Source organism: Erpetoichthys calabaricus, chromosome 18, assembly GCF_900747795.2.
Source record: "Erpetoichthys calabaricus chromosome 18, fErpCal1.3, whole genome shotgun sequence".
NCBI lineage: Eukaryota > Metazoa > Chordata > Cladistia > Polypteriformes > Polypteridae > Erpetoichthys > Erpetoichthys calabaricus.
Window position 1 is genome coordinate 10,989,569 of NC_041411.2, and position 27,497 is coordinate 11,017,065.

At 43.6% G+C, this 27,497-nt stretch overlaps 1 protein-coding gene across 2 annotated transcripts in view; it reads left to right on the forward strand.

Annotated features, from left to right (window-relative positions):
• mmp17a (matrix metallopeptidase 17a) overlaps window positions 1–27,497 on the forward strand; it is a 180,371-nt gene that overhangs the window by 100,986 nt on the left and 51,888 nt on the right. Inside the window, exon 2 of one of the 2 annotated variants that reach the window (XM_051921389.1) lies at window positions 23,812–23,944. The exons of the other annotated variant lie outside the window; for it this stretch is intronic. Within the exon in view, the coding sequence (XP_051777349.1) occupies window positions 23,812–23,944 (133 nt within the window). The remainder of the gene's footprint in view (window positions 1–23,811; window positions 23,945–27,497) is intronic. 2 annotated transcript variants of the gene reach the window in all.

Consider the following 27,497-nt stretch of genomic DNA (forward strand, 5'->3'; position numbering starts at 1 on the left):
TTGCTCAGCAAAGCCTGTTAACGCAGAAATCTAAACAAAGCCTAAAAGACCAAATGAGAGAAGATTTCAAAATACATTGAAAAGCACAGGTTTGTGTTTTTTTTTTTTAAAAATCACCAAAACGAGGACACCATCCTTGAGAGGAGGGCAATAGCATTGTGGGTCATGGGAGACATGACTCGCAGTGGGGTTGATTCCATAAAAAGCCGCACACAAAATGAAGTAAGAAAAGCCTCCATGAAATGCTGACACTGTCATGTCCTTGAAACAAGTCAAGTCAAGTTGGGGAGCATGCACTGTGTAAAAGAACAGACTCGACACACGTAAAGAAAGGTTTGGGGCAGCCACCCGTATAATGGTCCTAGCTGCAAAGGTTTTCTTTTTCATACAACAGAGTTGTTGATCGTACTGAGTCCAAGACAGAACTGATGAAGGTTGGAAAAGATGGCGGTTTTAAGTAGTCAGACAGGAAGTGATGTAGGGTAACCGGAAGTGATGTTTTTCTAGGCGCCAGAATAGGAAGTGACGTTCTTGATTCAGATAGGTTTTCCCGCGGCTGGTCTGCAGAGACAACAGGAGAAGGTTTAGTGCACCCCGCCCCCACCTGGCCTGGCGTGGAATTACCTTTACTTGGTCCACACAACGTCCCCCTACTCGCACGTGTGTAACAACTGGTACAGCGTATTGCCGCACCCACTACACAACGAAACAACTCGGGATCCCGGTTGGCAACCCCTCAGGCAGACACGCAGTCCAGTACCACCATCCGGAAATGACCCTCTATCTGCCGCAGACAGGTGTTACGTGGGCAACCCCTTGGCCTGGTCCAGCCACTCGGGTCCCCAACAATGAGGATCTTACGAGCTGGATCACCCTCGGGGAAATGCGCCACATGGCCATAGTTCTGTAACTGACGCTCCCTCACAGTGCAGGTCATGTGCCTCTTTCTGGACTCCATGAGCAACACAAAGTCAAACCAACGGTACCCAAGGATTTTCCAGAGAGACACAGTACTGAAGGAGTCCAGTCTTGGTCTCAGGTCACTGGATAGCATCTATGTCTCGCAACCATATAGCAAGACAGGAAGCACCAGCACTCTAAAGACTTGGACCTTCGTCCTTTTGCATAGATATTGGGAGCACCACACACCCCTTTCCATCGACCTCATGACCCCCCATGCTCTCCCAATCCGTCTACTGACTTTACAGGAAGAGTCACCAGAGACATGAATGTCACTGCCAAGGTAAGTCAACATCCTATCCACAAACAGACACACTGCTGATGGCTGTTCCCAAGAAACAATAATCCAAATATTTAACATGAAGAAGAAACAAAAGTGACCCGTAGGGAAGGTGCAAAAGTCCGACCTTAGTATCTCAAAACAGATTCCTATCAGGGCTTCTGTCGATGTAGGAATGCAAAGTGTGTCTAAGGATTATTGTGAGAGGCCAAGAAATGGTCGTACAAAGAACGAAATGCACTCCGGAGAAGCAAGCGGTCAAAACAAAAGATCAGAAAATGTTAAGAAGCCAAGCAAAAGGTGTGCAAGGTGTGACCCGGGAGGCAGGATCAGAGGAAACAAACCTGAATTAAGAAACGAATGATGATATGAGGAGTTTGGTAGCAGAGCGTATGTGCAATGGAAAAACCTAGTAACTGCCATATTTTTAGTTTTTGGAGTAACTAGACCTTTCCTGATGTTATAAGGTAGTGGTTATGGCCAAATATGTGTTCATTCTGGTCATAGCACGATGGAAGAAGCTCGTATGTACACAGTATTTTACATACTGCAAGACATAAACCTAGCAACTCCACGGACCAATGAGGAAAGACTGTCTACCAATGAAGACGTTGGATTACGATCACGTGATTTAAGTGCTGCGACTGCATGATTTAAATGGAAAGTGTTGTTGAATCGTGAAAAAAACAATATTGTGTAAGTGAAGCTCAAAGTGAAATCTGGAGATCATTATTTATAGGGGCAATGTCATTTTCTCTTGAAAGATATGACATACAGTAATCCCTCCTCCATCGCGGGGGTTGCGTTCCAGAGCCACCTGCGAAATAAGAAAATCTGCGAAGTAGAAACCATATGTTTATATGGTTATTTTTATATTGTCATGCTTGGGTCACAGATTTGCGCAGAAACACAGGAGGTTGTAGAGAGACAGGAACGTTATTCAAACACTGCAAACAAACATTTGTCTCTTTTTCAAAAGTTTAAACTGTGCTCCATGACAAGACAGAGATGACAGTTCTGTCTCACAATTAAAAGAATGCAAACATATCTTCCTCTTCAAAGGAGTGTGCGTCAGGAGCAGTGACTGTCATAAAGACAGAGAAAGCAAACAAATCAATAGGCTTTTAAGTATGCGAAGCACCGCGGCACAAAGCTGTTGAAGGCGGCAGCTCACACCCCCACCGACAGGAGCAGGGAGAGAGAGAGAGAGAGAGAGAGACAGAGTTTGTTTTTCAGTCAAAAATCAATACGTGCCCTTCGAGCTTTTAAAGTATGCGAAGAGCACCGTGCAGCATGTCATTTCAGGAAGCAGCTGCACAAAAGATAGCAACGTGAAGATAATCTTTCAGCATTTTTAGACGAGCGTCCGTATCGTCTAGGTGTGCGAACAGCCCCCCTGCTCAATCCCCATACGTCAGGATCAGAGAAAGTCAGCGGAAGAGAGACTGAGAAAAGTAAGTTGGGTAGCTTCTCAGCCATCTGCCAATAGCGTCCCTTGTATGAAATCAACTGGGCAAACCAACTGAGGAAGCATGTACCAGAAATTAAAAGACCCATTGTCCGCAGAAACCCACGAAGTAGCAAAAAATCCGCGATATATATTTAAATATGCTTACATATAAAATCCGCGATGGAGTGAAGCCGCGAAAGGCGAAGCGCGATATAGCAAGGGATCACTGTACTGTGTTTTTCCATAGTTTGTGAGAGTTTTACCCACCAAGAGATACTGCAAAGTGACCGCTGGGACTTTGTATTGTCGCCTTCGTGATGTCATCCAAAATGGCGGCATGTAAATAAAAAACATTAAGATAAAAATCTGAATCCTCATATAAAAAAATGAGATCTTAGTATCTTAATAGAGAGATTCACTTTATTTATACGTATATGTTAATTACTTGTGGGAGTGTTATTACTGCTTTGGGGGATATGGCTTCATTTAATAGCCTGGAGTCGGTGGATAGTTTATTTTTCGACTTCAGCGGTTAGCATCAACGAGATGTGTGATGGCTGTGATGTGGATACTCGATCAGGTCAAATAAAGCCATCCACCACCATCTATCACATGCGCAGATTAATTCACTTGTCCTTCGACATCTTCACTGCCATTTGCAATTTGGGCGGCTAAGAGTGATGTAGTGGCATTAGACAGCATCCCTAAGAAGGAGCGCTAGAAAGCAAATCGGCCCGCGCTCCCAAGGGAGACTGTAGAAACTGCCTCTCTTTAATTTCAACCAGCCGAGGCCAAAAAGAGCTCCGACATGCAGTGCTTACATTTGGATGCCGCCAGTATAGGCTGCAACCGTAATGTTAGAAGAAGCGGGATCAGTAAATGGATAAATTAAAAAACTGTAAAGCTGACAAAAGATAGCCTAGCAGCGAGACCAGCCATCAACACGCAGGCTGTGTGCTGTACTAGTGGTGACGTTAATCTACGAGGCTGCCTGTGCAGTGTGTGTCTCAAAGTGTTAATGTGTTCTGGACTTGTGAGCCTGCCAATACACAATCATAATAATAATAATAATAAATGTTGCCTCCTTTGTCGAAGTGTCCATCACTTCCCTGAGGTTGGGCTTTGTTGTATCTGCTCAGGAATTCTATCAGGGTGACATCCTCCATGAGATGGGAACAGCAGCAGGGATCAAACTCAGACTCCTAAATGACTTAGCAGCCCCTTCTGCAGCTTGCTGGTCAGCCCAATCCGTTTTTTTGGCCTTTTTTAAACTGTAGGCAGTATCCTGTGTATCACATAGTGTCCAGCAGGAGGCAATGCTCCTTGGGAATGTGTTCTTTTTAGAAGTGCAGCTCATACTTAGAACCTGCATAAATGTCCCCTTGTTTTAGTAACCATAATGGAAATATTAAGACAAGAGAAATATGGTTCAAGAGAGAGGATATATTTAATATGCTTTTAAATGCAGATTTGCTCCTAATATACTAATATTGTGTTATGTAAAAATATAGACAAAGACAAACCATTGGAACAGTTGCCTTAAAATGCAGTTTTCATTCCTATTTACATTGTAGTATAATCAGACGTACAAATACAGCCATTGGAACAGTGCTGTCGTCGTTCACGTCCTCTCTGTGTGGTCACTGATGACTGCAGTCCATTCGATAGGAGCAGACGTTTGGTTCTTGACAAAGAGTCGATGTGCCATCTGTGCCGATGAGGCTTCTGGCTTGAGACACCCTGACAAGCCTTAATTACCCAAACTATTAGCGTATTCCATGAGCTTTTTGTGACCAATACTTTTAAAGATTGCTACTAACTGTGCTACCTGCATGTGCTACGTATGGATTAGGCTCTCTGAGACCCTGATATAGCAGAGTCTTTCACTATCTGTGAACTATGCTTCTGCTCTAATCACTTAAGGTTCTGTGATATTCCATGGATGCAGCAGGATGGTGGTGAGACAAGGGAGCTGAACTTGGAGGTCCCCCACATATGCTGAGGGAGAGGAGCCAAAGGTGACTGACCACACTCGCTGGTGTTTTCGTCAGCTTCGTAGACCCAGTGGGTGAGCTAAAGAGACGGGTTCAAGAGACAGATGTACCAGGGCATAGTATCTAGAGGAAGAAAAAGATCCGGATTGTGTTTTAATCCCTGATTTTAATCTGTTTAATGTCCTAATTTATTATTACGTATTTTACCCTCCACAGTGACCACTATTTTTATCGCGGATTATGCATTTATTAAAGAACAGCTCCACACCTTATCTATTTTTCTGGAGACTTGCTTTGTTTCATTGGAATAACTGCACAATTTCCTTTGCACCACTCTCTTTATTTGTGTGTCCTCATTGCACTAGCTAATCCCGGTCATGACTATCGCTGTCCCGGGTGCCAAGCCAAACCGGGGCCTCACAGTATTTTAGAATTACATCACAGGCTGCTTTACCAGTACACCTTTAGCGAAGCTGAATAAGGATTTGCTTCTGACTCAGTGGCCTTTGGTTTACCGCCAGCCGCGCCATGTGAAGATATACAACGGGGGCGATGAGACCTTGAGTGAGTTCTCAATGGTGATTAGCAGAAGATTTTTTTTTCCATCAAAGAGAATGACATCCACTAGGGTTGACATTTACAGTTTGATTTACTGAGAACATGTTCACATTTAGAAATGTCCATAAGATGATTAACCAACAGAGAAACCAGAGACCAGGTGGAAAAGTTTGTCAGCTGTGGATACCATGGGGTTCTCCAGCTCCTCAAACACCCAACACAAGCAGGCTCAGGACACAAGTTAAAAGCACAAAGAGTCTTTTATTGTAGGAAAACTCTTCTCAGCAAGCGTTTCCCACCACCACAGCCACAAGTACAATACAGCAATGCATAGCACACGATTCTTTTCTTCCTTCTCTCACTGATCACTGCCTCCTCCACTCCTCCTTGCAACTTCCACCCAACTCTGGCTTGTCCATCTGAGGCAGGCTTCTCCTTTTATCTCCCACCCAGGAGTACCATACACGTGGACCAAAAGTACTTCCGGGTTGAACAGAAATCTCATGAAGTAGGGCTCCCAAGTCCCGGCAGCACCCCCTAGTGGCACCCACGGAACCCAACAGGTCAAAGAACTCCATTTCCCATGCTGCCCTGTGGGAATCTGAGGCACTGCTGCAACTCAGGGGGGCTGTCAGCTAGTGCTCCGGGGAAGTTAAGGCCCTGTGCACCCTGGTAATTCCATTTCATGGGCATCCCAGCCGAGTAAGTCTGCCGGCTGTCCCTTACACGCTGCACAAGCAGGGATTTGAAATACTGACCAGGCAGAAAGCAGGATTTAGGGCGCTAAGCAGGGATGAAATTGAACACCCAAAAAAAGAAAAACAAAAAAACAAAGCAAAGATCTGACGCCACGAGAGGCAGCAGATAAAGGGAAGGCCGAGAAACTCGGAGTAAATGAATGCTGGAGATGGTCAGAAGCCTATTGAAATAAAGCAGCCTAATGAGGTCAGTTGAACAACAGGGGACAGATGTATAATTAATGTCACCTTGTAATGTTACGCAGGGGCCATGGAGAGGTGTAAATGTCATGCCGGAGGTGTGCCGAGAGTGTGGACGAGGGAGAAACTTGTGTGTCCATACGTATGCCTGGGCCGCCTGCTGTTTTTGTGCTAATTACGTTATATGGGTAAGCCGTTTGAATTGGTCACTTTGTCCACTGCGGTGTGTCTGTAAACTGACAAGGAATTGATACAAAAAAAAAAAGCAAAAGGAGTCGCATTGATGTTGGCCGTTGTAGCAAGGATTTAAATAGCTCTGTTTACTTCAAAAGAGGCCACAATCTACTCCAGCATTCGAGCCTTGTAAACACTAATTAGCAATGCAACGGAGAAATCCTGGCAGTATGCGCCACTGGGGAATTTCTAAAAAGAATACATTTTTTTTTTTGCTGGCTGCCTTCATATTTTTAGCTCTAATTCTGTGTCTTGATATCTTGAGCTTCAGCTTTGTTATCCTACACCACCCTGTCCTTTAAGGAATAATTTACTGTGACAATTAACGATATTTTAGGTGTCAAAAGCTCTATGTAACAAATAAACTGCTTGACCAGCAATTGGATCTGCTGGGAAAAGGGCAGAGGTGGAAAAAGAGGCCCATTTACCTGATAGGAGACCAGCATGTCTTAACTGGTCCAGGGAGTCTGAGAAAAGTGGTCTCCTCCTGACTCCCAGGGGTCATCCATAATTATTTCTGTTGTCTACATCTCAGTCTGAAAAAAACAAGTTACCCAAACTATTCTCTAACATCTCTGTAATTGTTTACTGCTCTGATGCTGATCTTTCTGATCAAAAAATAGGTCATTATGATAACAATAGACGAGACGAATTCATCATTAATTGAGGGTATTTGAGGGTTTCTCTTGAGTGTCTCTTTCTCTTACCTGATTTGGCTCAAAAACTATTCAGCACATCGTCAACTCATAAGAGGCTTAAGTTTCGAGTTTGGCATTTTTCCGTCCAGCCTTTTTAGCTGTAGGCCATCCTCAAGAAACTGTGACACACACACACATCATTGAGATATCGATTTTTTTTGTATCAGGGGACACTAAAACGTTGAGATCTGTCGAAAACCAGAGATCGAAATTTTTGACGAATCTAAAGCTTTCACTTCTCCCCCATAGACGATGGGTGGTGGGGGGGGGGGGTTACACAGAGAAAAAAAACATTTGAGGGTAAATCTCTGAACAAAGAGCAGCAGCTAGTTGATTAGGTTGTTCACTGTTCTGGCAGTGGTGTGAAAAATGGTGGGCCGCAATGGCAGAAAAAAGGATTGTGAGGTGAAAATGAACCGTGGCCAGCTAAGGACTCTAAACTGAAACAGCAAGTGAACATACTGCATGCCAAAGCCCAGCACATTGACCAAACTTAACCAAAGAAAACTGTATAGAAGCTGGTAGTGCATTGCTGTCTTTAATACTGAAGCATGTCTGGCTTTATGCGTCGCAGCTTTCAGTCGCCGTGGGACAGCAGACAGAGCTGTTGTCTGCAACAAAATGATGGTAAGGAATAAAGCCGGGGAAAAACCCCAGGTGGAGCTCAGGACCCTAGTTGGGCTACCAGCCTCAGTGCAGGACTGCCAGCTGAGAGCTGAGCTAGGAAAGCAGCTGAAGTTTCCGGAACACATCGCAAGGACCACACTCAGGCCAGATTTGGTCTTAACATCTGACCAGTCTAAGCGAGTGATCATGATGGAACTCATTGTTCCCTGGAAAGACCGGAATAGAGGAGGCCCATGAGCGCAAGAAGGCCAAGTACCTCGAGCTGGTAGAGGAATTATTGAAGGCGAGGGTGGAAGGCCCAATGAGAGCCCATTGAGGTGGGCTGCAGGGGCTTTGCAGGGCAGGCTCTACATTGAGCACTCAGTTTCCTTGACATTAGAGGAAAGAAGAGCCGCCAAGAACATCATCGATGATGCAGAAAAATCGTCAAGGTGGTTGTGAATCAAGTGGGGCGACCCAAGGTGTAGCACGCTACTTGGACACAAGCTGGGGCCTGATCAACCCCGGTTGGGTCACCCATGTGAGGGTGTCTGATGATCTTATGATTTTATGACCCTGGGTTCGTCACTGATGATGTGTCAAAGTTACACTACTTGGTGTATGAAGAAACATGCCATCCTTAGACCAAACTGATGACCAAAATGGGAGTGAATAAATGTGAATAAATAACAATTACGTGAAATCTGGAAGTTAGCATCAAAACAAGTGAAAATCACATCAAAATAAAGGTGACACCTAACAATAGCAGACCCCATTATTCACTACACACACATACCCCTTGTGTCATCTGTCAGGCCAGCATTATTCCCCTGACTGGGGTTCAAAGTTGTGACTTGGGTCTATTTTGTCTAATTTGATTTCAGTTATTTGCATGAATGTTTATTTAATTTATTATGTATGATTTTTTGTTTGTGTGTTGGAAAAGCGGGAAGGGCCTTAGTTATGTCCCTTATGCTTTGTGGGTTGTCCCCACCTGCACATCACCACCAGGAACGGCCCTCCACCCTCTTTCAGAGGGGACCTCCCATCATTTCTGGCGGTTCATTGGACGTGTTTGGGAGTGGAGAGTTATCGTGGGTTTGCTGTGCCTTTGTTGCTGTTTTCTGGAGTTCAGAACCCCTGCAATGTCCTGACGTCACCTCTGGATTTCATATTGAGTTTGTATGAATTGATATTTTTGAACCTCTGCTTTGTTTTGACCACCGTTTGATTCTATTTTGGGACTTGTCTGCAGTGTCTGCCTGGCCTCTTCAGGCATTTCATTATTGCTCTTCGGAGCTCTGGGGCTTGCAAAGCCTTTTGGAAAATAAACCTTTCTATTTTTATAAAGATTTGCCTCGGCCCTTTAGGTATCTAGTCAGGGTGTTTGACGGTGTTTTCCCCCTCTAGTGGGCAACTTTGAAAAGTGTTTTTTGCTACCTGGTATGAGACAAGAAGCAAATGAATGTTAGAGAGAGATGTAAACATGAACTAAGTCAGCACAAAGACTGAGGTGAAGGGTGGAGGGATCGGTCTTATAAGAGCTGTGCAGGAAGAGGCGGGTTCTTAGGAGGGCGTGGTCTGGCAACTGAAGTGGGTGGAGTTCTAGCTGGGCTTCCTTTCTTGATGGTCTGTGGAAGAGGGAGAAAAAGCTTCAGTGCAGTTCATTAAACCCCCAACTCTGCGTCTTATTCCCAGTTAAGCCCCTAGACTGCCTGCCATGCACATGTGTGTGACTCTGGGCTTTCGGGACTCCTTGGGGATAAAATCGTGGGGACCGTGCTGTGTCCAGAGTAATCAGAATCCCTTCTTGAGGGAGCCTTTAGAGTGGATTTATGGTCTGTCAGCGTCTCTGGTGTTCAATGCAGAATTCACAAGCTTTTGGTGCAAATGTGGCCACGGCTCATGCTGATGCACTCCATCGGGGGCCTTTTCCTGTGGTGCACTCATACAAGTTAAAGGGTTTCCTTTAGTTCAACCTGCATTTCTTCTGAAAATGGAGGCGCTCTTGTACCTTTTTTTGATGATAATGTTGGTGTCGTGCGTCCAACTTAGATCCTGAAAGTGCAGTCATCTTGCCTGAAGAAGGGGCCTGAGTTGCCTCGAAAGCTTGCATATTGTAATCTTTTTAGTTAGCCAATAAAAGGTGTCATTTTGCTTGGCTTTTCTCTACATTCACAATGGTTAACACGGTACAACACCCTAGTACAGCAAAAGCAAAAAAAGACGACTTTTAAAAAGCTAACTCCAAAAGGGATTTAAGGGTTTATGCTGACATATTTCCACCCTCCAGGAGCTGTGCCAATGTAATTAAAAAGGCAGATGAAATGTTTAGCTTATACTGTACCTTAAAAACTGTTCAAAGCATATTATGCTGAGAATCTACTGTATATTATGCTAGTGTAATCACAACAGGATTACCATATACACTTGTGGTTGCCATGATACAAAAAAGACGTAGTAGCATGAAGCTGTGCAGAGAAGACCGACGAAGAGAATCCATGGACTAAATGATATCCTGCTGTGACAGGCTAAGAGTAAACGACCCACTGAACAGAGAAAGTGGCGCGAGGAGCTAATCCAGGCCTTCAGAATTCTCCAAGGTAGTGATAAAGTTGAGGCAGAAGAATTGTTTCAGCAATAAAAGGGGTTTACGTCCTTAAGGGAAAGCGTAATTAAAGTAAAAACCTCTTCAGACAAAGGCTTATGGGTGTTTGAAACAACCTACTGGATCATTTATTAGGAGATAAGTTTTAAAAAGTATATGGGTGGATGACTAACCTAATGAGTGTGTGTTGTGAATTGGAGACATAAATATAACAAAAAGGGGTTTTAAGCCTCCAAAATGACCAAAAAGCAGGCCAGGAGCCTCCCCAGGCCAGCCCAGAAGAGGCCCACTTCAGATCTGCTTGCCCCTGACAACTTCCAAGCCCTTAAAAGGGGATGTTGGCTTTGAAAGTCCCTAAAGACTAAAAGTCTCAGAATAAGCAGAACTGCCACACAACAGAGAGAAACCCTGAAAAATGCATGGTGGGTAAGGGAGGCAAAACTCTGCCTTGACTCAGGCTGTATTATTTACCACAGCGAAAACAAACTGGCAGCATGGTGAAGTTTACAATAAATAAATGTAACCAGGCTCAAACGTGCATTTCATAAGAAAATGAATTTGAATTCCCTACATTTCAAAATAAGAATTAAAAACCAGGTTTGCCAAAAAATGCCCATTAAAAATTTACAAAGACTCTGCAATCATAAGACCTGCCAATTATCATTTTTACAAGTCGGTTGCCTCAATGAGTCTCCTTCGTCTTTGCCGAACCTTCTCGCCCTTCTTCTTCACACCCCACACATAATCCCTGCCTCGCTTGGACGCCTCTCAGCCCGTGACAGGTCCTCTTTCAGTTATCTCCCCACCATTTCTCCTTATCACATGCGCATACCACTTCAGTCTAGCAGTTCTAACTTTCTCCCTCATCTTACTATTTCCTACCCTACCCCTAATCTCTTCACTCCTCATTTTGCCTCTAGGTGAGCCGACCAAAGCGCACCTCTCATCACTCTCACTACAGTTCTATTAGGCTCCTCTTCTTCTCTTTTCTCTGTTGCCGGTGTCTCTGCACTGTACGTTAACACTGACCTTATTGTTATCGTAAATAGATTGCTTGCCGTTTGTTCTGCTTTAGAAAGAAAACTATTTGGTACAAGGCCAAGGAGATGAGAGAGAGAGAAAGAGAGACAGAAAAATAGAGCTGTGAATACAAACCAGTCAACATCCTCAGAGTTACTAGCAGAGAGAGTAATCGGGTCTTATTACAGAGTCGCATTGTTATAACTGGGAGTCCCAAAAATCACTTCCAAAAATGTACACTTGAGGGCTAAGTCCATCAAAACCCAGCTTAATAACAGCGTAAATAGACGATCTTCAAAATATAAAAGTCTCATTGTTAACCAAAATGTGCTGATTAATTGACAGGAGTCTTTCTGGACATTTTCAACCTTACTCTACAACTTGCAATGGTCCCTGTCTGCCTCAAATCCTCCACTATTGTGCCAGTGCCCAAAAAATCAGCGGCCACCTGCCTCAATGATTACCGTTCTGTTGCTCTGACCCCAGTAATAATGAAGTGCTTTGAGAGAATCCTCCTAAAGTACATCAAGGATGCCATCCCTGCTGGATTTGACAACCATCAGTTTGCCTACAGGAGGAACAGATCTACAGAGGATGCCATCTCAATAGAACTTCACACAGACCGATGCAGAGCCCGCATTACTGTGGATGCCACACCAATCCGCCTGTCGATCTCACGCTCCATTCTTCCCTCACTCGTGAACAAGGTCCCGAGATACTTGAACTCCTCCACTTGGGGCAGGATCCTGAGAGGGCACTCCATCCTTTTCCGGCTGAGGACCATGGTCTCGGATTTGGAGGTGCTGATTACCATCCCAGCCGCTTCACACTTAGCTGCGACCGATCCAGAGAGAGCTGAAGATCTATCTATCTAAAATGTTCTGTAGCACAAGAATGAAGCTCCATAGAGCATAGCAGGCAAAATGGAGTTACCTGCAACAACAGGCAATCCAAGTGATCAAAGTAACAAATCACAGTACCAAAGCTGAAGGTCACAAAATCCTCAGCAAACACACAGAAACTCGTCAAAAACTTCTTAGCACTATGGGAACTATGGGAGACCCTCCATACTTATAGGGCTTGTAAGGCAGATATTAGCAAGTGGTCCCGTCACTTGAAGAACCAACCAAAAAACACAAGGAACATACAACAGGCATTGACAACAAGGCAGAATATAAATGCAAGTAACATTAAACATAGATAAATGGTGATGTGTAGTTTCAGGTGGCACACAGACTTGTAGTTACTTAAATGTCTCTAGTTAAGGCATCATTTGTGGTCAGCTTTCTTCAGGACAGGCCGCATGCCTGTCTCAATATGGCTGTCGAGCTGTGCTCTTCATTGTGTTGTCCTTTTCAGTTCATGGTGTGTGTGAGATGGTCTTTCATCAGTTTGGTAAGAGAGAGAGGGTGAGGTAAAGCAAGCAGATTTATAGGTTTTCTGTCCAACCCCTAGAGCCAATAGGGCGTCGTGGTACTTAAAGGCTTCTGATACAAGACAGTTCCAAACAGCCATACTTCAGACCAATGTGGGGAGAGAATACCTTCACACCTGCTCTCCAAACCATATGTTAAGGTAAAGCTTGGCAGCCTGGCTTTCCTGTGGGGGTAGACTGAGAGACTTCAGCAGAGAAATATTAGTCAGACTTGTTTGAGGCACTTCACCCAGCCCTGTTGTAAAATTACAAGGAGACTCAGTCCTAAAAGGGGGGAAGGGGTTCTTAACCAAAAAATCATTGCTGTTATTATCAATAATGTAACACTAATATTACATTGTTTTGTCTAAGTTACAAATAAAGATATACAAAATATGGGCGGCACGGTGGCGCAGTGGGTAGCGCTGCTGCCTCGCAGTTGGGAGATCTGGGGACCTGGGTTCGATTCCCGGGTCCTCCCTGCGTGGAGTTTGCCTGTTCTCCCCGTGTCTGCGTGGGTTTCCTCCGGGCGCTCCGGTTTCCTCCCACATTCCAAAGACATGCAGGTTAGGTGGATTGGCAATTCTAAATTGGCCCTAGTGTGTGCTTGGTGTGTGGGTGTGTTTGTGTGGGTCCTGCGGTGGGTTGGCACCCTGCCCAGGATTGTTTCCTGCCTTGTGCCCTGTGTTGGCTGGGATTGGCTCCAGCAGACCCTCGTGACCCTGTGTTCGGATTCAGCGGGTTGGACAATGGATGGTTGGATGGATGGATATACAAAATATTTATCAACTTGTATGCAAAATTTCACATCACAACAATTCTGCTCCCTCGCTCCCCACAACAGTACAATACAAGCACCCAGCAGCACAGTCTTTCTCTTCTTCGCCACCACTCCTCCTCCCAACTCTGGCTCCTTGACTGGAGTTGACTGTTACACCTGGGAGTGCTCCTGGTGGCTCATCAGGGTTAACTGGAACTACTCCCAGGTCTGATGGAACCCCAAAGTAGGGTTCTGCAGCTCCCCCTGGCGGCCCCCACAGAACCCAACAGGGTTGTGCCAATCTCTAACTCCCAGCGTGCCCTGCGGGAATCTGTGGTGCCACAGCCGCCCAGGAGGGCTATCCTATGGCGTCCCGAGGAAGGTAGTGCCTTATGGATGCTCTCTCCCCACCAGTCCTTCCGTCCAGCTGCCGTCCCGGCCAGGTAATGGCTGCGGCTGCCTGTCACACAGTTCTCCACCTTAGGGTCTTCTGACCTGGTGGGAATTCTACTTCTGCCTTTCCAGCTTACCCGTCTCCTTCTAGCGTTAGCGTTAATCATCCCAAAGGTGGTCTTGCACAACATTGTGAAGCAATAAAATAATCAGCTTAATTAGTGCTTTATATTCTTTTAATCCTGAGACACCTGTGTGAGTTTTTTATGCTTAATTTAGATGCATCAACTTACTGATCTCTTTACTTTCATAAAATACTTTGAATGATTTTTTTTTTTCTTATTTCCATGGTGTGTTTTAACATTTGCATTTCTGAAGCTCCATCTGGAAAGTGCTCTCTTTTATTGTTATGTTTAATAATGAGCTCTAATGTGTGCAATTCTAGCAATATATAAAGTGCAGAGGGCAGATTTGAAAGGCATTTAACACGTCTGAACTGCTGTGTCGGGGGCATCATCTGTGTGTCTGCCAGTCCAGATGCTCATTTTTAGCACCTAAACTTAAAAAAAAAATGTTTTTATGCTGTTGCGGTTGTATAGTATATATCAAATGTCCAACCTCAGAGAGTTTTGAAAGGCCCCTGGCAGTGTGTTACCCCAAATAAGATACAACAAGTGGGACCAGAACCACTTCCTTCTCGTTCTTGCCAGAACTGTTCTTTATTCAAAATGAACACAAGGCAGGGATAATCAGAATTGCTGATGCCCTTTAAAACCTGCAGCAGGACCCTTTCAATTTATTCCAGGGCCCGCCGATGCCACCCAGTTTAATTTAATAGCAGCCTCTATTGGTGGCCTACCCTAAAATAAGCCTCCTCTGGTAGCCAACCAGCTTCACCCTGCTCATGGATCCCCCTGCAGATCCCCCTAAGGCTGCCTCTTCACATTACTTCACTCTTACCGGGGCAAGCAGGCCTCTAACTCGCCTCTCCAGATGCCATCTGTGTGTAACCCTGTCTCATGTTTTTAATTCTCTGTAGTTCTTTTGTCCCCTTATATTAAAACATTATGGAGTTGGCTCATAATTTGTCTTGATATTATTAGATTTATCTACTTTAATAAGTGTGTACAGACGTAGGACTTTTCAGAGTTTGAGGCCGGCACTTGCCCCCTGCTAAGTCTGAAAGAGGTTAATGGCACCCCCTGGGGCGTCTTAAGCCTTTTCCTGACCAAAGGCATATTTTTCTTTAATTGAAAATTTATATTGTCTGTTATATTTGCCATATTCTCAAGTGGATGGTGGTCTTTGCACAGCTCAGGGCACTGGCACATGTCGTCACTGCTGAATGGACACGCTCCACATTCTCATTCAAGCTCAGAGGTTTGGATCATTATTCCGATGCAGAACAAACCCTTTATGTTTTACTTTTCTACATATCTTGAAATTGAGTTTCTTTCTTACTAGTACATTTTATATTTTCGCCATTTCTGTAATGTAGAGCCTATGTCCTCTTTTTCTATTATGAAGAACCTGTGCCTGTTGTGCTCGGATGTCGAGTTTAGATTTCTCCTCAGACTGGTCTTCCATATTAGAGCTGCGAGGATCAAAGACTTTTCTATCCAAGCCTGCGATGTCACATTTCATTTCTGTGGATCATAGCCACAAAGACGTGTCACATCTGTCCTGACTGCCCTCGAAAACAAACAAAAAAAAGAAAAAGAATTTAACCTGGGTGACACATTCCTCCACCACTGAATGCCCCGTTAACATCACTGTTAGCCTTTTGTAATGGCTGCCTCTCACTTTTGGGAATGTTAATTGTTAGTATTTTAGTAAATGTTAATTATTAAATGATTATTATTTTTTACCATCTTTACACAATGCTATTTTGTTTCTTCATTTAGATATGAAGGCTGGCATGGTGACGCGGTGACAGCGCATGAAAATCAAAAACTGGTCTGATATTCTCTAATTATGAAGCACTGCCTATGCTGTCTAACTAAATCACATGTGTAGTCCATAATATGAATTAAAATGTATGGAAAGGGCAGCATGCACAAGAAAAGAGCTACAAATATGTATTCGGTAAATTTAAATTAACAAAATAAGAATATGGGCAGCATGGTGGCTCAGCAGTAGCACGTCCCTGGTCCTCCCTGCATGTTCTCCCCGTGTCTGTGTGGGTGTCCTCCAGGTGCTCAGGTTTCCTCCCACAGTCCAAAGACATGCTGGGTAGGTGAACTGGCAATGATAAATTGGTTAAGTGTGTGTGTGAGTTTGCCTGCGATGGACTGACGCCCCCGTCCAGGGTTTGTTCCTGCCTTGTGGCCTATGCTAGCTGAGATAGGCTACAGCCCCCCATCCCCTCCATCCAGTGACCCTCGTCTGGATTAAGCGGGTTAGTCAGTGGCATGACATTTTGCCGGTTAGGATGCCAGCATGCGGAGACTTTTTAATTTGTTATCATCCATCATCAGGTGTCCAAGTTTTTGGATTAAAAAGCTACTGAGAGGCTTTCATGTATGTTGTTAGCCATTTTATTTTAGTTAGGGTTACTGAATCTTATCTTATTAACGGTTAGGACCTTTTGCTTGTAAATATTTGACCACCATATTTCAGATTATGTACAGTAATGGTCGTGCCACTCTATTTCATCCTTTGTTGTTTTTGTTTTGTTTTTTTTTAAATTAGGGTTATTCTTTGCTCATTAATTCATTGTTCCTCATATTCATTTCCCACCCAGCCTTCATACTCACACCTTCTCAGTTGCAGGCATGTGCCAGTCTGCTGCGCCCACTTTGGCAGGAGGTCACTCAGCACCGCCCGCCAGCACATTCTCCACGTCATGAGATGCCCAGTTGGCGGCCTGCAGAGTGGCGTGCAGTTGGCAGTGCAGACCTACAGCACAGTGAAAGCAAACCTGGATGAGCTGACGGTTTAAAAGCTGTGACAAACCTGTTATTAGAAAATGATCTGTCTTTTTTTTGAAAATCCATAATCCATCAACAGTAATCCAAATGACAGGCAAGAGGCCAGAAAACACAGTGTGACCGAGTGGACAGAATTGCATGAGCCGCTTCCAAATGTTGGGGTACCAACCCAGTGTCAAAATAACAAACAAAAACTGTGATGGGTGGCACTAGTAACAGAAAATCACAGCGTTTTGGCCGGCTCAACAAAAACAGGGTTCTTCGTATGGAGGGTCAGTTTTTTTGCTCTAGGCGAAGTTTCAGGCCCAGAATGCTGATGACCTCCTCTGGGACCGTTAGGTGTCCAGAGCTGCGGTCAGGTGGCTTCTCTGGGCTGTGGGTGGAAAGGAAGAAACCGTTAGCGTGAGAGCCCCCTCTAGTCTCAGCAGAGTCAGGAATGTGATCCCCAGGCACACATTTGGTACAACTGTCAAAAGTATCTGAATCACTAGAAATGAAAATAAATAAATAAATTGAAAAAAGTCAGGATCACAAGAATACTCTAGAACATAAAACACTGGGGGAACTAAGAATGGGGGCGATTGCAGAGACATAAAGGTTCATCAATCAACGGGGGATCTGAGCTCCCCTTCTTATTTCCACTGCCCCTGCCATCATGCGACTGCTACTTAACATCACGTTCACTTTGGGCTGATGGAGTGTCTGATTGGACTAGGTGTTATTTATAAGAGCAGCAGAGATGACCAAATGTTTTTCGTAGAGTAACTCCAAGCAATCGCTGCTCAAAAGCAAACAAGGATTCTTAGCCAGAAAACGTCTTCCCACATCCGTTTTCTTGTTTCGCTCGAGCACAAGTCTCTCATGAGTCTTCCCTAAGTTTTCACAAATTTGAGGCCTTTTGTTATGGCCTGCCCCTCTTTTGAATTTTAGCTTGTCGCTAGATTTTGATTTCTGTGTTGTTACTTTGGTCGCTATGGATTGGCTTTCAGGCAACGCCATTCGTCTTGAGATATTTTTTGAGTGTTTTGTTATCTTTTCCTATTCTCATCAATAAATCTGTCTTTGATAAAGATTCTTATTTTTCCTTTGTCTTACACAAGCTAGGGGTTGAAGGTAATCTCCTTCCTTGTCAGGCATTTTGAATATATTTTTTGTGACTTTGCCATTATTTTTGTACTTATGAAGCCAGGTTCGCATTTGGCCCAGCATCGGTCGACACCAGCCAGTGGAGTAAGTGCTCAGGCTGCCTCAGAGTGAACTTTACATGGGTAGGCAAGTGGGGACTAGCCCCTGCTGTTTGGAGTTTTGAAGGCCTCACAATTTTTGATATTCTTGTGTGCTTTAAAGCCCAACAGCCGTTTTATAAATCATGGCTGCAGTGATGTTGAATGGAACATGGCATGTGCATTGCTCACTTGTTGCATCCAGTTAGGATGAGAGTTGACATTACCTTAATGATGATGTGTTTTGTCTTGAAATCACACCATGTACCTTCCCAGGTTGCACATTTTAATAATAATAATAATACATTGTATTTATATGGTGCCTCTCTTGTGGCTGTCGCTGGTGGTTAGCTAAAAACGCACGACATCTGAATTACAAAGATGCAGATTCTCTAAAGCATAAGCTAAAGATTTTCGGTAAGAAAAAGAGACAAACCGGGAAAGGCATGAAAAACAAAAGAAATTAAATATAAACGAAGCATCCGATGCTTAAATGAGAGGCAAGAAGTCCAAACCAGGGCAGACACTTAGATCAACTGGCAGCTTTGTTTGTTAAGGATTTATCCCACAGATCAGATAAAGCTTGGTGCTTACTTTGACCTTTTATCCCATCATGCAGATGAACTCGAGGTTACAACCTCAGAGACTGCGCCCCTAGAAACATGAAATGTGAACCAAATGAGTTTCGCGAAATGGCATCTAATGTGGTATATCTCACTAGGACCCTAAAATTCAGCCCTTATCATGACAAGCGAAGAACTCCCCTGACTGTTCGCGCAGGGACTGATGGTAAGCAATGCAAGTGGAGTGCGTTGTGGTGGTGCCACCTGAGCTCTCCTCTCACTCAGCCACCTCCATACAGCAGTTTAAAGTTACATGGAATCAATAAAACTACAAACACGAATGGGGATCGCAAAACATCTCACAGATCAAAATTAAAGTACTAACTGAAAGTCATTGTTGAACTACAAAGTGAATGAGCAAAACCCAACCATCCATTTTCCAACCCGCTAGATCCATAACTACAGGGTCACGGGGGTCTGCTGAAGCCAATCCCAGCCAACACAGGGCGCAAGGCAGTAAACAAACCCCGCAGGGCACACACACACACACACTAGGGACAATTTAGACTCGCCAGTGCACCTAACCTGCAAGTCTTTGGACTGTGGGAGGAAACCAGAGTACCAGGAGGTAACTGGGAGAACATGCAAACAATGAGCAAAACCATAAAAACCAAATCAGAGGTACGTTACGGGAGAAATGGCACCAAAGCTACAAGAACTATAAGCTCTTCCTAACAGTGGCTCCTATTATTCATTGGCTACCAATGAGTTCTTCATGGGTGCCTTTCACTGTAGCGGTGCACTAAATTTCTTTTTCTTCACGCTTACTGTTCCAAAAAACTAAATTGAAATGTTCATTTTATTGTGGAAGACTGCTGATGTGACGCGTTGCACAGTGACCCTGGGTCACAGCTAGGAACAGACGTCAGGAAACCACATGGCAGGCTGAAACACATTATAGAGAAGACAAAAAGAAAACTGTACAAAACTAACATGGAGCCCAAAAAACCCCTGAGTGTGCCTAGCAACCTCTCACAGCATTATAGCAATGATACAGAAGCAATGGCAGCACCCATGAAATCCAGAAATACATTTACTTATTTGGCTGACGCCTTTATCCGAGGCGACTTGCAACATTTATGATACAATTTATTTCAACTCTCCAATTGGAGCACTGGTGGATGAAGTGACTTCCTCAGGGTCTCACAGTGTCAGTAGCAGGATTTGTACCCACAACCTCAGGATTTGAAGTCCCAAGTCTTAACCACTACACCATACATTAAACAAATCTTCAAAATGACAATGCAGAGATGTCACAAAAATCACGCTACAACAGTGATGTAACGCTTAATATTAGGTTCTACAGTACTTCGTCACTTACTGTTGTGTAATAAGACTTTAACAAAGGCCTCATCTGGTCTTAGTAACAATTGCAAAGCATCGATAAATTGGTTCTTTGTTTCTGTGCAGTGTGTCACACTAAAATATCCTCATGTGCCTTAGTTGTGTCTGTCAACATTTCAAATTTCAGGAAAAGACTACGATAAAGACCAAGATGGAGCTCTGTCACTCACAAATCATCTTGGCACCTTACAATGAGATGAATAACCTCTTTGTGAGGGTCTTATTACACATAGGAGGGTCCAGTGCCCAACAGTGGTCGCCTTTAACTCACGTCAGGACGTCACCCGCTGCTGTTCTCCTTTATGCGTCCCTTATGATTTTGTACCCCCCTTCACCGTCCCTCTGCTTTCTGAGTTCATTACTCCACTGAAGGCTCAACAGTAAAACATATTACGTTGTCGATGTACGTCTCATGTTTTTCAACGTGGAATTAATTTTCACCTATTTTTATCTCTTGCAGATGCACGCTAATGCCGCCCTTATTTAATTGCTTATAAGATTAACGCTAATCGGTGATTGAAGTGGAAAACAACACACAAATCTGAATGCGTTGCCTCGTAGCCAATAAACTTTAATTGTAAAATATATCTTGTTCCAAAGAGCTATTCCCATAATTTTCTACAGATACAAACACAAAACTGCAGCACGCTGTCTCAGCCGTGTCTCCGGGAAAGAAAAGCATCCTTTACAATCCTCAGCCTTGAAACCAAATTATGCATTTAATTGCCTTCAGGGCTACATTGTGAATCCTGACATTCATGGCTTTCAAGAAAGAGAAACGGGGTCAAGACTCCGGGACCCTTGACGCTTCAGTTCTCTGTTCTCACTGGTTACAAGCTTGAAGAAAACAAAACATTAAACTAAATGTCCATCTTCTCTCTGTTACAAAGCTGCTATCCGCACTGAGCCACGCTTGCCGTGTCCATCTTGTTACGCTGCCATGCCTGCTTAATTCTTTCACTGTGTGGGGAGTGGCGTTTCCCTCTGCTTGTGTATAAATCACTACAAGACTCTGATTATTGTTACTGAATGCACGTAACAGCAAATATAGGAATGAAAAGTTCACATCACACACACTCAGACTTGATTATTGAAGAAAAAATATTAGTTATGTCCTGGCCCAGACGACATTTGGGGTAATTGACCATCCTGATGTTATCTGTAGTGATCCATAACTTATTATATTGTTTACTCCGCCAGGAGTTTTTAAATCTTTGCCTGTGCTATATCCACTAACATTTTAAAGTTCAAGTTTTATTTTCCTTTTGTTTCCATCCATTTCTTTATTTTCTGGTTTCATTTTTTTTCTGTGGCGGGGTAACGGCAAGCTTGAGCCTATCATGGCAGCGTAGGGCTGAGTGCAGGGCACACTTAATCCTGCTGCATCAATTCACCTAAAGTCAATGTCACAATACGTGGCTTCTTTTAACGGGGTATATCAGCTTTGGCGACTGCAGCTGCTGCTCGCATCGCCGGAGCTTATCAATTTACTCAGCCGTGTCATATTTAGTGACTGTGTGATAACTTTCCAGGCCCCTTTTCCTGTCAGCTAATAATGGGCCGCCTGACGGAGCCAGAGCTGTACGAAGGGTTAACAGGTACGGTGAGTTCTGCCGCATTTTCGGCCGTTTCTTTTCTTTTTTCCATTCTGTTTCTGTGTGTAACAACAACAGTATTTATTTATATGGCACGTTTTCATACAAATGGCGTAACTCAAAGTGCTTTACAAGATGAAGAAAGAAAAGTTTATAAAAAAATAAAAATATAAAAATAAGATTAGGCAATACTGAGTAACAAAGAATAAAGTAAGATCTGATGGTCAGGAGGACCGAAAAAACAAAACTCCACAGGGCTGTTGAAAAAAAAAAAACAAAATCTGCAGGGTTTCTGAGGCCACAAGACCTCCGAGCCCCCAGTGGGCCACACACAAGACTGTTCTGTTCTGTTTGAAAGATTCAAAATACCCTCGTTCCTTATTCATCACCGCTGCATACTTCCCGTTGAACATTCATCGGTTGTCGGCCGTCATGCACACAAGCTCACCTCTGCGACTAAAGAGAAAGTGAAGCCTATTTGAATTTGTCGTTGAAAGTTGTACACTAACAGGAGTGAGTGGCTGGGCTTGTCACATTCGCTTACGTATGGCGCTGACTTCCTACGACTTGCTAAGATAATGTAAAGGACAGCTATGACTGAAAATCGTTTGAAAAGTCTCGTAATGTGACATAAGCTTTAGATTGCATCTTAGCATGTGGGGGACATTTACAAAGACAATGAGCCACATACGTAAAAACTGACCAGGTTTGGAGTCCATCCATCCATTATCCAACCCGCTATATCCTAACTACAGGGTCACGGGGGTCTGCTGGAGCCAATCCCAGCCAACACAGGGCACAAGGCAGGAAACAAACCAGCCAGCCCACCGCAAAGCACACCCACACACCCAGCACACACTTGGGACAATTTAGGATCGCCAGTGCACCTAACCTGCAAGTCTTTGGATTGTGGGAGAAAACCGGAGTACCCGGAGGAAACCCACGCAGACACGGGGAGAACATGCAAACTCCACGCAGGGAGGACCCGGGAAGTGAACCCAAGTCTCCTAACTGCGGAGTCCAGCCCATGTACGTGAATCTGCACAAAGCCACCCTTTAGTGGACTTGCACTTTCTTTTATAAGTCTGGTAGACAGGGCCGGCTCTAGCTGGCAAAAGTGGAAATGTCGCGCCCCAAACACAGAGTCTTGAAGGTAATTGGTTGTGTGGTTGTCCACTTTGACTCGTACATGGAGGTCATATCAAAGGTTGGTGTGCTTTCCCCCTGATGATTTTGGCTCACATACGCTTGATTGTTTGATTGGGGAGCAGTGATTGGTTAAAGGGTCCCTTCTCATCATAGGCACCTGGCTGCACACCCAGAATGCTCTGGTGCTAGATCGGTTGCTGATCGCAGTTAACTAAATGACACCTATTTTGCCGGCCCTGCTGGTGGGTCACACTTACACCTTTAACTGACTTTTAAACACCTTGAACTTCAGGTTTTTCATGGTTTTCTTTGGCCTACAATCATAACAGAACTGTAAAGTCACAGGCATATACAATGCAGAATAAAGGGAAATTTAGCAGTGCATCGCTATTGACGTACATGTGGTACTAATCATGGTGGTGGAGAGCGGCGACATGTTGGATGTTGATTAGTAAGAATCCCACTGTACTCTGAACTTGTGATATTAATGACCGTTTTTATAACCACTGGAGCCCTGGAATTCTTATTCATACCTGTTCTAACAGTAACAGAAAGACCGAGAGAGAAAGAAAATTCCATTAAACAAAAGAGTACAAGTAAACAATAAAGCAATTTACAATACCCAGTGCAGCAGACCCATCATTACTGGATAGCGCTCAGGCACTTAGGGGGGCCATTGATGTTCATGGCACACTTGTTGGTTGAAAACTCAGTCAATCTGCTCCTTTAGACATTAACTCTGAGGTGCTTTGGGGTCTGCCTGTGCAGGCCGCACTAGCACATGTCACGTCATGCCACAGGAGCATCCTCAAACCCGACTCTGCTTTTAATCTGCCTCAAGCACCATCATATGCCAGAGTTTATCCTCTTAAAACGTGTTTTTCCTTGCTGCTGTGAGCCATCCGTTGATTTTTTTATCCATGGTTTTATTATTATTATTATTTTTTTATTACCCGTAGCACACACTGAGTAGGCTGTGTACCATTCTCATCTTGGAGTCATTAATGACTCATTTTATGTGGTTGTTTTTTTAGGACTGGTTGAGCAAATTTGGCTACCTTCCACCCCCGGACCCTGCTACTGGGCAACTACAGACAAAGGAGGCTCTGACTAACGCTATTAAAGCCATGCAAAGGTTCGGAGGGCTGCAGGATACGGGAGAACTAGGTAAAATAACCTGCCTTCTAAGAGATTTACAGACTGGTGTGTGACCAAATTCAGAATTCTACGTATTTGATGATTTGTGGTACTACCTGTGCTCCTTAATTTTAATGTACTTGTACAGAAGCCATACATACAGAAGTGTTCTAGAAAGGAATGAAGAAATGCCACCAAATTGCTGGTAAAGTTTTTTTTTTAAGCAGTCAATAGTCAGTGTGGTGTAGTGGTTAAGGCTTTGGACTTCAAACCCTGAGGTTTTGGGTTCAGATCCCACTCCCGACACCAATTTGTGGCCATGAGCAAGTCGCATGACCTGCCTGTGCTCTAATTGGAAAATCAAAAAGAAATGTAGCCACTTGTATCATAAATGTTGTAAGACGCCTTGGAAAACGGTGTCAGACAAAAATGTAAACCAGTTACTGTTGCACAACCTGGCCTGTTATACTAGAGGGGTAGTGAGACTGAAATGAGGCTCCCCTTTTGGATTTACTGAGCCATTAGGGACCTTAGCTGTGTCCTTTGAGCCTCATTGCTTTTACATGTATAAGTTCATCCTGTTATAATTCTGGCTTTGTTGTTTGGAAGATCACTATCTTGTGTGCATTTGGCCAATGGTGCCTGTCATCCTCATGTGAATGATGTGTGACATCATGACAAGACCCTATATACAGTAAATGGCACAGCACAATACTCCATGTATTGGGTTCTTTAAATAAAACGTATGTCTTGCTGTAGAATTTGTCCGTAATGAATGTGTGACTTTGACTGTTTGTACCTGTGACCTCCAAGGGGGCTCTACCCCAGTTACAATCATACCAAGACACCCCCTGGATGTAAATACATGTTTTGTTTTCATTCATGATACCTTCTTTTTTCAAAGTCCACACCTCACAGGACCTCCTTCCTCTCCTCCAAGTGAGTTTTGCCCTCTGTGTCCCGACTCTGACTCAACTCTTGAAGCGAGATGCCTTCCTCTTATGATAGACCTGGGGACATGGGTTTGCATAACAGTAGCACCTCCAGGTCATACAGAAGCCTCCCGAACCAGGAAGGTATATACCCAAGGACCCTGACAGGGCCACTCTTTGAAACTACAAGTACCAGGCAACTGTAAGGTTGTCCAAACTGGGGCCAAACCAGAGGAGCATTGCCTAACCCATTCTGGGAGACGAATTGTTCAGAATCCCTCAGTGCAGTTGTATCCCGACATATGAATCAATAACCATCCCGGCCAACATGCACCACCTCATGTTGTTCTTCCATATTGGCCGGGCAAAGATTTACTTTAGATGTGAGTGGGGATGCCAGTCCATCCACCATGGCACTTACATACTTCAGACAAATGGGTCATTTTGTCTCTGGTCTTCTCTTTTAAATAAGAACTTTAAAAAACAAAATGAAGCTAAAAAAAATCAAAGTTTTTCATTGAACAAGTGTCCAAAGAACAAAATTAAATTTTTAAGCCAAAATGCTAGACAGATTTGTAGTTGAGCCAAACAGGCAAAGAATCATTAAATACCCTGAATAGGAGACGAAACTACTACAAACACCTATCTGATTTGATTTGTTTATCAAGAAGAAGTTTATCAGATATCATGTGTAGTGCGCTGCCATCTTAAATACCTATCTCATCATGATGTCAAATGTGTCTACTCAGAAAAACCACAAAGTGGCGGTGATTGCAGCACAAAACAACATATAAAATGGAGTAGTACTGTAATCACATGTGATCAAACTAAAAACATTCACAAACATGATAACAAATACGCTCAAAACGTGAAAATCATAACAGTCTCTGCCTCATTAGTCTTTTGAGCGCAACTCTGCCGGCTCCTTTTTTGTACTTCTAACCCTGGTCAGACTGTTACATTTCCACTTGTGGATGATCACTTGCAGGTTGTAACACATGCATATGTGTTGTAGCCCCTCTAGCTCTGTGGTGCTCAAAAGATTTCAGTTAAGACCCTCTTTCAAAAACTTGACACGGCAAAACATGCTGTGGAAATTCTTCAATTCTCAGCAAAGCCTCACCACGCAACTTTGTAGTGAAGTTTCAGGGCAGAACGAGTTCCCCCAGCCAGTCGGGCGCAGTAGAATTCAGTGGCTTATGTCCTCAGATCCAAAGTCAGGAGTCTCTGGCAGCTGCTTCAGGCCACAATTTGCTGCATCCTGAAAGAGAAAAAGCCCGGCAAGATGAAAACTCCCCATGAGAGCGACGGAAAGAGGCAAATGTTTTTACTTTTCTAGTACATTAGGGGTTTCTGCTTCACAGAGTTTATGCTTTGAATCCAAGCTTGGCCACCGTTGGTGAGGAGTTTACATGTGGGTCAGGTCCCTGGGTTTTCCCTCAATGAGCCAAACACGTACCTTTGAGGAGTTTAAGTTTAAGTTTGCCTTGTCTGAGTGAGTGTGTGACCGAGCAGGCCCTCTGATGGCCTGGTGTTCCTGTCCTAAATGCCAGAATTGGGATTTTAATTGTGGTATTAGATATGGTGGATTGTTAAAAAGTTATGGCTAATTCAGCATACTAGTAACATAATAACAGATGCACAATTCTGAAAAAGAGCCATCATATTGACAAGGAATATATTTGTCAAAATGTATGTAAGAGCCATTTGCCAGTTATTTAGGTCATGTGAAGTTAGTAGAAGTATTTTCTTAAATGTTTGCTTATAAATTAGTGCATATCATATGGGTGGTCCTTATAACCCCCACAAGCTGAATTGAATTGGTATATTGTAACTATTTCTTGTCCTTCTGACCACAGATTAGTCTCAGTTACTGACCTCCCTTGCCGTGGTAAGCCATGGAAGGCACACAGTTTCAAACCGTACCTTAACATGCTCAGTTGTATGTGCAGAGCCGTACGTTTAGCATAGTGTAGAGCAGGGATCGGCAACCTTTCAGCAGTGCCGTGCTAAACCTATGTTACAATGTTATTCCGCGTGCCAACATAATTCTACCAATTTTGTTAGATATAGTATCAAAATTGGTCCGGTTATAATGGGCTTCAAAAGTATATACTTATAATATTAGATCCGGTTATAATAACCGGATCTTGTATTATTGCTCATTCGAAATTTTAAAATGCATAGGATCATATGTGAAAAGAATGTTTTGTCAAATTTTTATCAAGTTTTGTCTTTTATTAGTCATTTTAGGGCAGTATATTACTTAATAATAACAAGACGTTTGTTTTAACGTTCCATGGCCGGCACTAAACACATGGTTTCCCTTTACCTGTGAGTCGCATGCGCAAAACGTAGGTTAGGGCGTGAATGCGTGCGCTGTAATTAAAATATACTTTTTTAACTATATTTCAATTACATCAGAGTGGCATTAAAAATCGTGTCGTAGGTTGCCGACCCATGGCGTAGAGCATAGAGAAATAACTCATCCTTAAGTAAAGAAACAATTGAAGTTTAACAGTAAGAAACATTTTTTTCCTTTTTTTGCCTTTTATTCTACGTGTGAAACAACTTTTTTCTATCCTTGTGTGGGCTGTTTGCTTTGAATTTTCACTAAAATAACGAACCTTTTTTGGACTGAGGGATTTCTT